Source organism: Pyrgilauda ruficollis, unplaced genomic scaffold, assembly GCF_017590135.1.
Source record: "Pyrgilauda ruficollis isolate IOZ18807 unplaced genomic scaffold, ASM1759013v1 scaffold57, whole genome shotgun sequence".
Taxonomy (NCBI): domain Eukaryota; kingdom Metazoa; phylum Chordata; class Aves; order Passeriformes; family Passeridae; genus Pyrgilauda; species Pyrgilauda ruficollis.
The window spans coordinates 412,256-428,444 of record NW_024527377.1 but is presented as its reverse complement, the minus strand read 5'-3'; the positions used below and the strand labels follow the sequence as shown (position 1 = coordinate 428,444).

At 43.2% G+C, this 16,189-nt stretch overlaps 1 protein-coding gene across 2 annotated transcripts in view; it reads right to left on the bottom strand.

The window, feature by feature from the left end:
• The window catches only part of ACSL6 (acyl-CoA synthetase long chain family member 6), a 44,875-nt gene that overhangs the window by 9,405 nt on the left and 19,281 nt on the right, over window positions 1–16,189 (bottom strand). For both annotated transcript variants that reach the window (XM_041481809.1, XM_041481810.1), the window contains exons 8-16: window positions 16,071–16,103; window positions 15,068–15,119; window positions 10,128–10,201; window positions 7,184–7,261; window positions 4,474–4,608; window positions 3,246–3,380; window positions 1,400–1,495; window positions 540–612; window positions 52–140 (exon numbers count right to left, since the gene is read on the bottom strand). In XM_041481809.1, the coding sequence (XP_041337743.1) occupies window positions 52–140; window positions 540–612; window positions 1,400–1,495; window positions 3,246–3,380; window positions 4,474–4,608; window positions 7,184–7,261; window positions 10,128–10,201; window positions 15,068–15,119; window positions 16,071–16,103 (765 nt within the window). The remainder of the gene's footprint in view (window positions 1–51; window positions 141–539; window positions 613–1,399; window positions 1,496–3,245; window positions 3,381–4,473; window positions 4,609–7,183; window positions 7,262–10,127; window positions 10,202–15,067; window positions 15,120–16,070; window positions 16,104–16,189) is intronic.

Genomic DNA, 16,189 nt, shown 5'->3' with positions numbered 1-16,189 from the left:
TTCATACAGTATTAACTAGTGAGAATTTGATATAAAAATGTGATTTGCTACCTCTCCTTCTCCTTTGGAAGCAAAATAATTCAGTTCTTCCACATCCTTCAATCTGATTAAGTTACAGGGCAAAGGGGCTCCTACATGACCTGGAAATCAAAGTTATCAAGTCACTTGTCATCTCTCCTATAAACAATAATTAGCATTTTATCATTAGTTACTTGCATAGTTGTAGATACACTGGATGTTCTTGCAGGAGCTGTGTGTGTGTGCAGAAATAATTTTCTTAAGATTTTGCACTATTAAAACTAAATACCGACACCTCCTTTTTGGATATAAAACCTATTCTGAAATAACAAAGTGGTTTGGGTTGGAAGGGACCTTAAAACTTATCTCATTCCAACCCCCTGCCATGGGCAGGAGCACCTTCCACTAGAGATCAGGTTTATCCAAGCCCCATCCAACCTGGCCTTGATGTTACAGTCCACAATTTCCTAAAGGAATGTGCATTTCTTTTATTTCTTCAAATGGTGGAAGAAAATAATTACCTGATGTCCAGTCACCTGGAGTTGTAAAGGTGCATCCAGCTGTGCATTCTGTTTGGCCATAGCCTTCATAAACCTGACAAAGAGACAGGTATCTTTAAAAGATCATGAAAGATTTTGCTATTACAAACTGAAATCCCAAGCATTGCCCTCTGTTGCACAGTCCTGTGAGCTGAGCTTGCAGCTGCAATGTGTGGGGCAGCATTTGCCATGGGGCATCCCTGGCTTCCACTGTGTACAAAATTCCATTTACATAACTAGGAAGGACCATGGCTCTATATCATTGAAAATAGGGAGATGATGAGTTGAGCACTTAGTCTGTGATTCAGGACCTATGCCACACTATGAAAGGAACTTATTAGTGGGGGAAAAGGTATTTTTGTGGGACATTTTTTTTTCCTGACTAATTTTAGGCTCTCACATGAGATCTTTCCGTTGCCCTGGACCTCCTCTCACAGAGAAATAATGCAGTGGACATCTCAAGTGGGTTAGGCTGACATCTGAGGATTAGCTCTCTCATTTATATATACAATAAAACTGGTGTAACGAAGTTCCCAGCACTTGCACAAACACATTTAATTGCACATACTCATTTGGGTGGGTGGGATGAGCCTGTGGGGTTTTTCTGGGAGATGCCCAAAGTGAAAACATCTCTTGGCTGTTACTGCCATCCCAGGGCTGTTCCCACCCCACTGAGCTCTGGGTGTACAGGACTCTGTGGCTGCCCCAAGCCCTGCTGTTCGACCCACCCTGGTACAGCTATCCTAAATGCAGTTCTGGGGATCTAACCCATCTCCTTTCTTAAATACCACATTATCTTGCTAGCAGTGGATGAACATCCCTGAACAGCCACACAAACCCACCTGGCATCCGAGGGCGGCGCGGAGGAAGCCCAGGACAGTCGGGGACGCGGGGGCAGCGCCTGTCACTATCATGCGGACACATCCCCCAAGACTTGCCTGTTTGGTAGCAGGAGGAAACAAAAGAAAGCATCAGAAGCTACTGCAGATGGCAAAACCATGAGCTTGCACAAAGTGCTCTCTCTAGGACAGGATTTCCTGCCCATGGCATGGGGTCAGAATTAGATGAACTTCAAGCAGTCTTCAAACCCAGTCATTTTGTGGTTCCGTGATATGGCCATGTGTGGAAATATGAACTAGCTCTGAAGCTTTCCTGAGGGATAAAACCCCATTCAGTGTACAGAGACAGGAGTGCTCATGTCCCTGGCAGGACAAGCTGCTCAGCCTGGGCTCCTGCAACTGCTGTGCCTGGGCAGGCTGCAGACCTGGTTCTGGGAACTGCTGGGAAAAACAGACTCTTTCCCATCCAGTCTTCTTTGCTTATTTACACCTCACCGGTTTTAATGAATTGCCTCCCAAGCCCTCTAAAATAATGTTGTCCCTTTTTTAAGGCAGATGACCTTCAAATATTTCTGGAGGGTATTACATCAATTCCTGTGTCCTATTTCACTTCTTTCTCCTCCCTCTTCATTTCCTTTTCTTTATTCTAGAAGTAAAAAAGAAAACCCAGCACAAAAGAAAACAACTGCTGACTGAGTCTGCCCGTCTCGCCAGCCCTTGCATCAATATGCAGCCTGGCTCACTCCTGGCTGGGTGAGCTCTGCTATCTTTGCACACTGAGGACAACTAATCCACAGACCACAAGTACAGTCAGTTTCTTTAGTTAAAAATAAAGTGGCATGTCTCCAAATAAGTCATCCGATTAAAAAAATGAAGCAATTAGAGCCTCCTGGAGTAGTACAGAGCCCAGAAAAACTGGTTTAAAGCCAATTTAATATTTTTTTACTGAGATGTGTGGGAAGCAGAAGGGCATTCTGATTTCTTTCATCATGGTTGCTAAACCATGATTCATGTGTGCATGTTTCTTTACAACCTTATTCTTTTCCTAGGAAGAAATGTAGGTTTGAATATACCCAATTGCAACCCAACCTTAAATCCAATCCTATTTGTTGAGATTTTGCAGAAAACTTTGGAGCAGCATCTCTTTGATCAGTGACCTCCTTTTCATGACTACCTTTCTGAATTTCATCCCTAGATACCTTTCCTGCCCTGCAGGGGTACAGTTTCTGTGTGAGAGCTGCAAAAATTTTTTGGCACTGTTCCATAAATTAGTGATTTCTTGGTGCTGCTGAAGAGCAATGTGTCAAATTGCCTGTGGCAATCTTAGCCTGCCTTGTGTTTCTCCATTTCCTTCTGGAAAGTTGTCCCTGGAAGCACCAAAATTTTGACATTATGCGTGGTGTTGAAAAAAAATAAAAATAAATATGGCAAAACTTCACAGAGCAACAAACTGTGCTCAGTTCCCTTTTTCCATTCCATTTTCCAGTCTGTTGTTCCCTAGTGAGTAGCGATTGCCTGGTTCACCATCAGGCAAGTGGACTACACTGTCTTTAAGGAACCATAGAATCATAGAATTATTAAGGCTGGAAAAGACCTCTAAGATCATCAAGTCCTGCCATCAATCCAGCACACCAGCACCATCTTCACCACTAAACCATGTCCTCAAATTCCACATCCACCTCCTTTTTTAACACCTCCATCACTTCCCTGGGCAGTCTATTCCAATGTTTGACAACCCTATCCATGAAGAAATTTTTCCTACTGTCTGAAACTGCCTTGTCAGAAAATCAGTCACTGCTAGAAGAAACAAGAGTTCTTTGACTCCAGACTCACTTCTTGAATCACTTACCTGTATTTTATTAAAGAAAAGTTTATCCCACAAACTGTCGTTTCTAATGATGCCGTTTCGAACTTCGGCCTTTTTCCGTCTCGCCGCAAATTCCAGGATCCAGCGCTTGAGGGATGTGTCAGCCTGGCTGAAGATCTGCAGGAGCAGGGGATGGCAGATCAGGTGTCACAGAGGAGAGGGAGCACATCAACACCTGTTCTTCCAATGGCACCCACACAGCCAGGGGGTACAGTTACATTTGCAGCACTCTAAACAAGGCTACACTGGGGTTTGTTAGTGGGGAAAAAGGAATTATGTGTTTCACTCTTATTGTACACATGGTTCCTTTGGGGGGAAAAGACAGGATGGTGGTGCAGGCTTCTACTAGATTGACAGGGCTGCTCTTAATATATCATTTCTGTGATAGGGTTCTGTGAAGTTCATGCAACCTGAGCAACAGGGAATGAGCAACATGAACAGGTATCAGTGGTGGCTGATGTGGTGATGGGGGCTGCATTTACCTGAGCTTAATCAGGCACCAGCACAAACTCCACCTCAACAAATGAGAAACCCCCAGTGCCTGTCCCCTTAATAAAGCACAGAAGCCCTGACCTTTGGGAAAAATTACATCAGTAGCTTGTGCTTAAGCTTGTCTTTAGCAGATAAATCTTCTGAGGAATAAATATTCCAAGCTAGTCAAGCAGAATTAACATGATGACCAGACGTGCCTGTCTTAAATACCCTGCAATACCTTTACCTTAGCTTTAAAGATTTCTAAATCCAAAAGCCACTATCACATTTACACTGCCTAAATCCTCAAATGCTTTTTGAAATTTCTGATTTTCAGATGTTGTTGCCACCAGAAAAAGAGATTTGAGTTTCAAATCTGGTTGAAGGGCACAAAAAGTCCTTGTGCAGCCAGGTTTGACTGATGTTTCTGTGATGAAAAAAATCCTGTATCTCTAGAAACATCACTGGTAATCTTAGTGAGAACAGGGTAGGAGGCTAATATAGAGACATTTCATATGAATATGTGATAGCTGTGTCTGGAGTCTGTGTAAGTCATAATGCAGACTTACACACTGAAGGAGCTGTATCCATTACACAGGGTGAGAATGTGTCTGCACCAGGGCAGAAATAGTGTCATCTGCCTGAGAAATCCCCGTGACTAACGGAATTCTTCCACATGAGTAGTAAAGGGACATAAACTCCATTGCTCCAAAAAGAGTAAAATCAAAATCCAGCTCACCTTGTCATACATTCTGTTCAGCAGCCGTGGCACGACAGGGAATATGGTTGGCCGCAGTGCCTTCATATCATCAGACAGGAGGCGAATGTCGCCTTGGAAGAAGCCAATTCGCCCTCCGTGGCAGTATACCACAGACTGACGGGGAAAAAGGAACACATGTAACCCCTTGGCTTTCAATTCCCAAAGCAAAGCATTTCTCCCAAGCACAGAAGCTCCTTTTCTGAATTTCTACTCTGCAATATGGCAAAAATGGGACTTTGGAAATACAATAAAGTAACAATAAATTTTGCGCTGAATAGAAATATCCAAATATTTCTGGGTGTTTTTCAGTACAGGCAATTCAGCATCTGCCAAATTTACCACTTGCTCTGGAAGAACAAGGAATCAAAATTTTCAGAAGGGATTTCCCTTCGTTGCCTGCATATGGGGATGGAGAAGTCCCAGTTAGGGTCAGAGTCTGGATCAGAACTTTCCTAAAGACCAGCCCACCCGCAGCAGCTCACAGTACGAGGACCTACTGTCACTACAGAAATGCAAAGTAAGAAATATCATAAAACACGGAGCAGCAGCCAACTTTTAGATGTTAATACTTTAGTTTTGTTTAAATACAATATAAACTACGTTAGCAATACAGTGCCTGTTCCTGTATCCCAGAAATAGAAGCCCACTTCATGAAAGGTGCTTGACTTGTATGGAAACTATAAATCCAGAAGCCTTGTACTTGAAATCCAAGCAGGATGTTTTCCTCATCAACAGAATGGAGCACAGTATGTGAGATGGGGCAGAGGGGCTGCTGGCCATGAGCCAGCTGGTAGCTGGTTACTGGTAACCAGTAACCCTGCCAAGGAGCCATCACAGACTGGGCCAGTCTGGCATTTTATCACTGAAGAACATTTGGAGACCAGCACTTCTCCAATGGTTTTACAGTGCAGAGAGGAGAAAGTGTCCTCAGCAAGTGTCTGTGATGCCAGAGCTGAGCCCAGCCTTCCTGAGTAGACTGAAAACTTCAGCTCCCTTTTGTGGGCTTGTCTTCCCCAAATAACTAAGTTGAAAATTCCTTAAGAGACATCCATGCCTTTTGTGCTGCTCCTAAAACTCTGCAGTACTAACCAAACTGCTCTCACTGCTCTGTCAGGCAGTTAGAGACTGTCTCCATCAGCTGAAACCACAGGAATTTTACACATGTGATGAGGGTTTAATGAAAATCACACTGCTGAATCTGTGCTTTACACTGCACATGAATTTTAAAAAAAAGTAACCAGTGTGCTCATTGGGAATTTAAAATAACAACTAGAAATATTTAGCTTTAAAGAATGTATCTGTATGATTTTCATTGTAAATTCCAGGCATAAATATTGTTGGCTAAAACTAGGGATGCTGATGCAGTGCTTGCTGTTCAAAATGCTTTTGAAAATTACTTTTTAGCCCTTTTGAAAAAATCTTTATATTAAGTTGTTTCAGATGGGAGGATAAACCTGGACATCCTTTGGAGGCTGTCCCTTTCAGTACAGCAACATCCTGTGAAATTAAAGCATTTTCAATGTTTCTAATTTCTTTCTGCCCACCCATCAGATGAAGTTTGAATAATTATATTCTTGTTTGCCTGAACAGTGCTGGCACACTGACCAACTTGCCTTGCAGGTGGAGAAAGGCTGGGCTGTAATCCTCTAAATCTTTCATGGGCTTTTACTTCCAATTTGTAAGAGTTTTAACAGGGAAAATTATATTATTTCTGGAACTGATGTTACTAAGAAGTGTGAGGTTTATACTCAGATGCTTGTCTGACTCAGAAAGTGTGCTTTCAGCCTGAAACAGACCTTGCTGAGAAAGTACAGAGCTGCAACTGGATCCAGATCCAATCTTCACAGACTGGATCAATTTTAAGTTTGCAGCTTCTCAGGCCAGGAGACCTGATGTGGCTGTCTCACCTGGCTTGCCTAACTCACAAGTTGCAGCACAAGTCATCACCTTTCTTTTCTTTCCCAAAGAGACATGGAGTCAGTTCTGTAGGCTGGCAAGAGCTTGGCTCTGCCATAATTCCCTGGGAACACAGGCTCCAGTGAATGGCCACCACATGCTGCCCTGCCAGGAGGATCATGTGTCTCACCATGATCTCAGTTTCCTCTTTCTCAGTGTCTGCCAGGTTGGGAGGTTTTTTTGCAGATCACGTTATTTATGTAATAAAATCATTTTAGCTGATGTAGAAAATGGCATTAAATTATCTTGACTTACGTGACACCTCATCCTAGAGTGCTTTGAAAAGCTGTCCCACAAGTTGCTCACGTAGCAGTAGCCATGAGCTGAATGAGCCATGAGTTTGGCTCATTGCTGAAGGGCTGTTTTTCAATCCCTGAGCCAGGCGTAAGGTAGAGAACTTGGGAAGCTCTCCTGGCCTCACTCTGGTCTCACAGCCATGTCACAGACCATTGGCTCTGGTGTTATGCACATGGCACTTCTGGAGTACAAGCCTTTTTAGTGCTACATATCGCTGGTTATTTAGTATTTTATTCATTTTATTTTATTTTTTGTTTTTGGTGTGGAAAAAAGATTATTTCCACTGACACCATGACCTTACCTGTACCATTCTCTCAAACATGTGTGCTAAAGGCAAATAGGAAATGTGTACATCCTCACAAGTAGGAGACCACTGACTCTGGAAGAAAACACAAGGAGCCCCACGAGGCCTCGTCAGTTCAGGCAGGTTTCTTACCTGTATAACTCTTTCAAACATGTGAGCCAGAGGCAGGAAGGAGATGAGCACATCGTCCTGTCTCGGAAAGATCACTTTCTGCAGGTGAAGGGCATGGGAGACAGAAAGGAAAGAAACACTGACAGGAAGACAACAAGAAAGTCATAAAATAATAAAAAGAAAAATGGCACCAGAGGAGCAAAAGGGTAAAGATTGTCAAGAGAGGAGGGAGCGGCGGACACAGGGAAGCGTTAAAGCCACAGCATCATGGAGCTCAGTTAGCAGGAGGAGTAAAGAGCACGGAGATGTACACACAGGGCAATGGAGAGGGCTCTCCTTGGCAGAAGGCAGGTTGTACCCACGCAGCTCTCGCTGGGAATGGAGGCTCACCCTGATGGAGAATCCCATTTTTATTCACTGCTTTCTACCAGGAGGTGCCGAGACCCTGATCAGTGCTCTCAGCTGTGTGCAGGCAGCAGGATCCTGGTGCAAACCTGCAGGACCCCCAGGATCCCAGTGCTAACCTGCAGGAGCCCCCTGGACACCAGCAGGGCTCTGCAGGAGCAGCACTTTCCCACATTGCATACAGCCCATTCAAGAATCACAGTGTTACTACAATCAAAATTAGCCATTTTTTTCCTTTTCCTTGGGTTAATCATTGGTTTGAATCAATGTGTTGTAAAACTAATGATTTAATCTTAGGCTTCAAAAACTAATTACTTCTGTTAGTGTTTCTCATCATTTTAAGTGATTAAAATATGATTTTAAGGGCATTATGACTGTCCCACAGACAGGGGAAAAAAGGGAAGAAAACTGGCCAAAGTCTTGATTTTGCCAAGTTTTTAACCCTCTCTTGAAGGCTGGAATAAACAAAGGGCCCAAGAGCCTTACCTAACCCATTCCCCAAAAGCAAATAACCTTTCTACCTGCATCTCCTAGGGTACAGCTACCTGTAATATTGTGGATTAGAAAAACCGAAAGGTTGACTACCCAATAATTTGCATCAAGGCCAGTAGTTAGAGGAAAATGGGTATAAAAATCTATCAGCTCATGGTATTAACAGTTTATACCCACTTGCACCTCCACTGCTCAGAAGGAATCAATAGCCCATGACCTGGGATACAGTGGAGGCAGACACAGGAGTTCATCCCTCGGGGATATTTTATTGAAGTTAAATCTGCACTGGTCAGATTTGGGTACGGCCTCCCAACCATCACCTACCAAAGCCAAACATCATTGACCATGTGGGTGTTCTCAGCATCCCATTTCATAATTATTATGTCTGTCAGTCTGAATGAAGCCATTAGGGCCTTCAGATCTATTTATACATTATTTCAATTTGGCTTCATTTTCTGCAAACACAGTAATGCAAAACCTTTAATATCAACCAGGTTTGTTTTTGTTTTTATTACTGCTGTAAGAGCCCAGACAAAATAATCTGGTTTTAAATCAGACCAAAAATTATGCCATTGAATAGCATTTCACAGTTGGCACAGTTGTCCAGTTAAATGTAAAAATGTAAACAGTCTCTTGGTATTTGAGAACAACCTTATAATAAAGCTCTGGACTCACTTAAAAATATGTTCAGTTTGTAAAAATCACTGAACTAGGCAAAACTGCCACAAGAACTTGTAAATAACAAACCCACAGAACTTCTCACTTTATTTCTTTAATTTATACTACTTCCAAGTATTTCACACTTTACTCTATTTCATTACTGTGGTCAGACATTCCCCAAATCTTGTGGATCAGCTACAGGCATTTCCCCTCTGCCAGCAATGCTCTGGTGACTGGAGGTAACAAATTTACAATCACACCAGACTTAGGTCTCAATCTGATACCTTTGAGATTAATCAGGGTCCCACTCCATCAGCAAACACTAAATCCATTTTTATGGACCAGTTCTAGAAGATGCCAAGTTCCCTCAGCTCTAAATTAGTGCTCTTCCAAAATAAATTCCTGCCCTTAGAAGCTCAGGCCTCTCCAGACCTCAGCTTTCATTTGTGCCTCTTGCTGCCACTGAAGCTCCATGCTGAGGAGCCCTCACTGGCATTTTGTCCTGCACACTGTGGAGGCAGTCCTGCAAACATGTGAGTTCTGTGGGATTTCTTACATCACATGGCTGAGTTTCTTTACACCAGTGGTCTGGAAATATTAGAAAATTCCAGGATTAAAGTAATAAACTTCAGTAATTTCAACATCAACAATAAGACCAGTAAGAGGTAGGAGGTAACCAATTGTCCATCCTATGTGCATGCAACTATTTTATAGAATTGCCTGTTCACTACCAGGAATTAGATTATTTATGTTTGTTTTATAGAAGATGTAGAAAATCCTTACTATGTCATGGTCAACTGATTTTGCGTCCTATATTGTTTCTAAACATGAGTTTACGTGCTGTATGAAATATATTATAAAGGCACTTGGCCAGCACTATGCTATGCTCTATTAGAAATATGTATAACAAAAACTGAGATATTCTGGAATATCAGTGAAATTAACCATTAACCATTCTTGTAAAAAATCCTGTATGTTCTTCTATATACATGTTTATACACACACACTTTTTATGCAGAGAGGTTGCAAATAAATAGCGACAGTTTTGGGCACGATGTGACACAAAGAGCATAAGAGGGGCTTAAACTCCTCAAGCACCAGTTGCAACTGTACAGGGCTTGTGTGCTCTCCTAATTCTTCAAAAAGAGTTAATGAACTGATTTACAGAAGTCAGCATTGTTTCTCAGAAGCCCTTAGTGCCCACAGAGCCTGGGAGCCAGAGCTGCAAAGAGGATTTAATGCCCTCCAGTACTGTAGATTCAGCCTTGCTCCATTCCCATGAATTTGGCCCTCTGAGCAGGAAAAATATCATCTTTTATCTGCAAGAGCATACTTCCAGCCCATGCAGGGCCACAGCTTAACCCACACACTCTGCACATGGCAATGTTTTCTAGCTCAGGGTAATCACCTCCGTCACTTTCAAAAAGCCTGAAAAATCCGCCACCACGTTTCCATGGGTCAGCATAGCACCTTTGGGATTTCCTGAAAGGAAACAGAGAGGGAGTTTAAAAGATGAGCCAGAAGATAACTTTCAAAAACTGAATCAAAAAACCAAAACAAGAAATGGTTAAAATATTATGTTTGCTTCTTCAATTTTAAAACATATCTAATTTTCAGCATCATTTCTGTGCACTAATATGCACCAAAAACACTTACTGCAATACTCAAAACTTAATAAAATGATACTGCAAACAGAAATATTCTCTTGGAGACTCTGGAAAACAGGTTCCAGCAGAAATAACCTAACTGCAATTTCTGAGTGCTGAGATGGAGCCACTCAATGAGCACAGCCATCAGACTTGGCTGGCTGTTCCAGCTCCTCTTGGGAGGATTTATTTCATCCAGATTTTGACTAAGAATGCTTTTGAACACCAAGGAACAGTTTAAAAGGCTGTTATATTCGTACTTCGCCAGTACCCTGGATAACATGAGAAATGCAGAGCAGTGCAGGTAAAAATTAGGCTACAAGAAGACCCTTTGAAACTACAATTAAGGGAAGTATGAATGAAGGAATAGTATCAGCAGCAGAAGTGTCTTGAAGACAGCCCTAAATCCATCAGGGAGCCAGCAGAGCCCCTGTGTTGTGTTCCAGAGCTGGGCACTGCCCCTGCAGCATTTCATCCACCACCAGCAGGCACCTCAGCACCAACAATATTTGCCTTTTTACCCTCCTTTTACACCATGGTCAGCTGACCATGGTACATCTCTTCCATTTTATATCTTTTGGACACAAAACCAGAGTGTTAAGCAAATACACAGGCTGGAACCTCCATGTTCACAAAAAAGTGGCATGGAGGGCTCAGCACATCCTCCTATCACAGCACTGTCCCTTTTCATCACCCTCCAAGGCTTTACTTGTGAAAATAAGGTGTAGCTCAGCTCAAATAAAGATTATGGTGCCAGCCTCTTTCTCTCCAACATGTTTTTAAGCAGATTGTTTTAATTCCATCACACCACTGCCACGTAGTTCCTGCTGCTCTGTGCGAAGGCAGATCAGGGGAGCTTTACCTGCAGGTGCCCACTGTGTCCCCAGTACACGAGCAGCCTGGCAAAGCTCCTTCAGTTAATGTAACAAAATGGTAAACCAGCCAGAATTTCATTCTGCCTTCCTCAGATTAGGAAGAGACTGTGGTGCTCTGTGAATATGTGTCAGCACAGTAAAGTATGTTTAATCCTCTCATTCCGTGTTGCTAGCAGCCCTCCAGTGTGGGCATGGGCACACAGCACTGAGCCCTTTGCCCTGCCAGCACCACCACCATCACTCCTCCTCAACCTCCCAAATAATTAAAGGCAAGCACAAACAGCAGTAGCAATTGTTGCATACATTTATTTCAATAGAGCAGGATATTTTGAACACCATATATTATACTGAAAATCCCTATTTGCTGCTCCAAGTGCCTTGAGTAATTCAGTCCCAAACACTTGCAGATGAAGACGGTGCACGGGAGGCTGGTTTGGTCTCATGTGAAGCTCAGGGGTGATGCTGACAGCTTTGCCAGCCATGGCTGCTCCCATGCTAACATGTTGAACCAGCAGGCTCACAGGTGCCAAACCAGCCTGGCAGGTCATTTTCACAGCTGGGTGCATGCATGGATCCAGGCTCCAAGAAACATCCATGAACAGGTGTCAGTTGTGCATACACACACAACTCAAAAATCACTTGTGTTATTGAGCTGTGTCCAGCCAAACACTGGTGCTCAGCCCCTGCAGTTCTAGAAGCAGCTGCGCTCCTGCAGCGTCGCAGTGGAGAGGATGTGCTCAGTACTGGTTTGGAAACTCAAAACTCTGCCCTCTGGCATACATCTGGTCCCTGCACCTTGACAAGATTCTTCAGATGTTTTTTTGGAGGATTTCAAGTGTTCAGTGCCAGTCTGGGTGGGGCTTGGAGCAAACAGGTCAAGGTGAAAGTGTCCCTTGCAGTGGCTGGGAACTGGAACTAGACATGCTTTGAAAGTCTCTTGCAAGCCAAACTATTCCATGATTCTATGAGATTTCTCAGATGTTTGACTCATTTACTCACTCCACCTCTGACTTGAATGCAGATTCAGTATCTCTGCCATGCCTGGAAGCAGTGTTAACATCCTGACTCCTTCCTCTGCATCCCTCTTCTCGCACAGGCTCAACACCCTGGACAGGCTGCAGTGATGATGGTGTCTAAGCAGAGCAGCAGTGTTGGAGCCAGGAGAGCCTCCATCAGGAGAAAGCCAGAACAAACCATGCTGTTATGGGACAGCTGCAGCTTTTTGGGCTGGGGGACTCCTGTAAGCTTCAATCTTCCTTAGCAGTTCTAAGAGTTAGCCTAGCAAAAATAGGTGCCCCTTTCTATGAACCCTTTCCCAGAATTAACACTTTGAGAGAAGAGGGTTGGCAGGGATGCTGCTTTTCTATTTAAAAAAATCAATGCCATTTCTGTAACACTGTTCTTGTTTGAATTTCCTCACAAAGACAGGCCCAGAGAGTGTCCTGTTACAGAATGGATACCTTCCAATCCATTAATAACCCAGGAATGCCAAGTCCTCCTTATCTTGGCTTCCAGGCTTGTTTGATAGTTCTTATAAGCAATAGTAGAACCTTTAAAAGAATAGAAGAACCTTTTCCACATTGCCAAAAGGGTCTTTCAAGTGCTCCAGCACAAATTTGATGGTGTGATCCATCAGTGTTCTGGGATGCAAGCACTTTCCTCCCCTGGGGAGCTCTGGCAAAAAGGCACAAGCACTGCCAGGCTGGTAAAAACCACTGGGAAGCAATTTTTATCTGCCTGGATCAGTGGATCCTTGAGGGAATGACAGTTGATTGACTTCTCTGGAGTAGCCGACATGAAAAATTGTATCCTGACAGTTTGGGGATATCTATGTATCTTTGGCCCATTTCCAAGTGCTGATGGCTTCTTGGCACAACCATGGAAGTTGGTCTTGTTATCCAAGATCAGCAACCTCAGCCTCTCTTTTCTCCCTGAGCAGGCATTGGGGCATCTAGTCCTATCAAAGAAAAGCAAGTGTTAAAGTCTGCTCCTGGGGAATTCTCTCCAATTCTACAATTTTCAGGTGACAAATTCTACAGTAGAGATCTTTTTTCCCATCATACAAAATATTTAAAGCCCTCTGGAACTGGAAAAGCCCTAGAGAACATATCCTTTGGAAGAAAATTCTAAATTTAGTCACTAAAAATTACATGGGCTATATAAAACTCTTACATCAAAGCACAATGTAGAAAACAGACCAGAGTGTTGATGCTACCTCTGGAAAAGGCAGAGAGTGATGTGCAAGGTCCTGCAGCAGCAGAGGATTGGGCTCATGCATCACAAATCATTGTTATGAGAGGGTTCAGTTTGAGATGATTTGCAAAATTGGAAATCTCTGGTTTGGATAGGAGAAGGGAAATGAACTTCCTGGTTGTCCTATTTCTGTAACTCTGGGCATGTTTCTAAGAAAAGCACAAAATCGGAAACTGGCCCATGATTGCATCTGCAAATAAAAAAGAAAATCAAAAGAAACCTTCTCTATGCAGAATTTCTTATTTAGAAATAAAAATGTCAACAATAACGTGACTTGAAAAATAATTGCTCTGCACTTGAACATGCACAGAAACCCACTGTGCCCTGCTGTATCCATGGCATGGCTCCTTCCATTTCCACTGCTCCCATTTGTGCCCAGCCACTTTGCACTCACTCTGTACATGGCTGTGATGTTCATGTCCAGCACTGAGGTCAGTCTTTCCCATTTAGAAATTCCCAGTGCTGGAACAGAGCAGAGTCACAGGCTCCTTTCCCTCAGTGCTCTGCCCTGGGCAGTCTGAAATGCAGATCTCAAAACTAAGGACCACACACGAAGGTAAAATACCCAAACCCCTTTAATACATCTTGAGCTAGTACTTGGAGCTGATAAAGCCGTTGCCTACCTGGTGTGAAGCACAAGTCTCTTCTGGGAGGTGGAGGATGAAGGCGTTTCCTCGTGCTCAGCCTGGCCCGCCACCTGAGGAGCACCAGCAGCTCCCAGCATCTTCTGCTGAGACCAAACTGAGGATGCTTTGGCGTAGGACCAAGCATTAGGCAATCCCAAGAGCACAGGTGGATCTGGAAGAGCTGCTCCAGCAGTGCCTGGAGCATGGACCTTCTCTGCAGGCAGGTGTAAAAGCAGTGTCCCTAGCAGTGATGCCTTGTGCATCTGCCTGTACAGCTTTCAGGGAGAGGTTACAGAGGCTGAGCTCTCAAGAGTAGGAAATTCCTGCAAGCTGATGAAGACCAGGGTCTGGAAAGAGGAAAAAGCACTGCCTCTGCTAAGAACAGGCAGGAAAATGATGCTGCTCCTCTCTCCAAGAAAAAGAGGCCAGCAGCACACGAGTGCCAGCACCATGGGCTGCCCAGGCTCATCCCAAACCCCTCCAGCACTTGGTGTCATGAGCAACACACAAGACGAGGAGGTGACAAGGACCTTGGTGAGGCTGGAGACATCAATGTGCTTAGGATACAGAGAATGGAAAGCTGTAGAACCACATTTTAGTTTTTTTTGATTTTTTAAAAAATATTTGCAAAAGATAAACACTAATCAGCCAAGTGCTTCACAAGTACACAACAAAATAGGAAGCAGACACATGGGAGAATTTTCAGACAACTGGAAAATCATACTGGCAAAGTGTATGTTGGAGAATTCAATTGAAAAATAAATATATTGTTATTTTTAATTTGCAATCTACAGAAGTATATCAAATCTATATATTCTTGAATATTAAAAATGCCTAGAAATATCATTGCCATATCAGTATAACAGCAAGTTTGTATGTATTGAGGTTGGATTAATAATTAATTTTATAAAATATTCTAACATTTCTGGATTAAAATGCCTCTTTTACCTGTAGTGCCACTAGTAAAACAGACAATTGACAGATCTTCTGGTCGAGGAGGCTAGAAATACAAAAGGAGATTTAAAAAATCACATCAGTCAAATGCAGATGTGTCAGTGGTAGACTGTTGACATTGTAGAAACCTAAAGATCAAACCAATTATGTTTTTGCTCTGACATAAAAAGCTATAATTCCCCTCAGCATATATAACCAGGTTTCTTCAGCTGATGCAGACTCTGTTCCTCCCTTTATGCTGTGCTCCAGCTGCACTAAGTGTTTGTCTCACAGTTAGTATTTTCCAAGCCACCACCTGTATCTGTAGACATGTGGGACAACTTGAGATAATTCATCAATTTCCAGGTCAATTCTGGAAAGAACTCCACAACAGGGGACAAGATTCCCAAGCTGCTGATTGTTCCCATTTCCAGCAGCATCTCTGTATTCTCAGCACCACCCCATACGTGCACTATTTTGGGTCATTAATGCTTAAATAAACAGCTTGAATATCAGAAGCTGCTCTTGAGAGTTTTGTATGAATATGAGCAGTGAAAAATATCAAAGCAATTTTCCCAAAATATCCCATATAAATACTGCCAAGTAGTGTTTCTGAACTACAGTAACCCCAGCAGAAAGTGATGGGTACAGACATTCCCCCAGTGTCATCAGGGTAAGGTAGTGGAATTAGGGTAGCTTAACAATGGCATTTAATTACTGTCCCATTAACACGTTCATTGCAGGATGAGCTATGCCAATTAAGTGTTCCAGGTAGAGGGAATAAATGTGCAAATACTGCACATTGTTCCCTATGGGGGTGGTGAAGCCCTGGCACAGGTTGCCCAGGGAAGCTGTGGCTGTCCCATTCCTGAAAATGTTCAAGGCCAGACTGGACAGGACTTGGAGCAACCAAGCACCCACGGAAGGTGTCCCTGCCCATGGCAGGGGGTTGGAACAAGAGCTTTCAGGTCCCTTCTGCTGCAGCTGTAAGTGGGAAAAGCAACAAGCCAACACTCACCACAGGCACATGTCGACTCTCACGGCCACAGTCCTGGAAGAGATGAAAGTAACAAAAGTGATTTTCACCTTAATTCCTGTAGTGTAACCCATTTGCTAATAATCTGCAAACCACTAAGG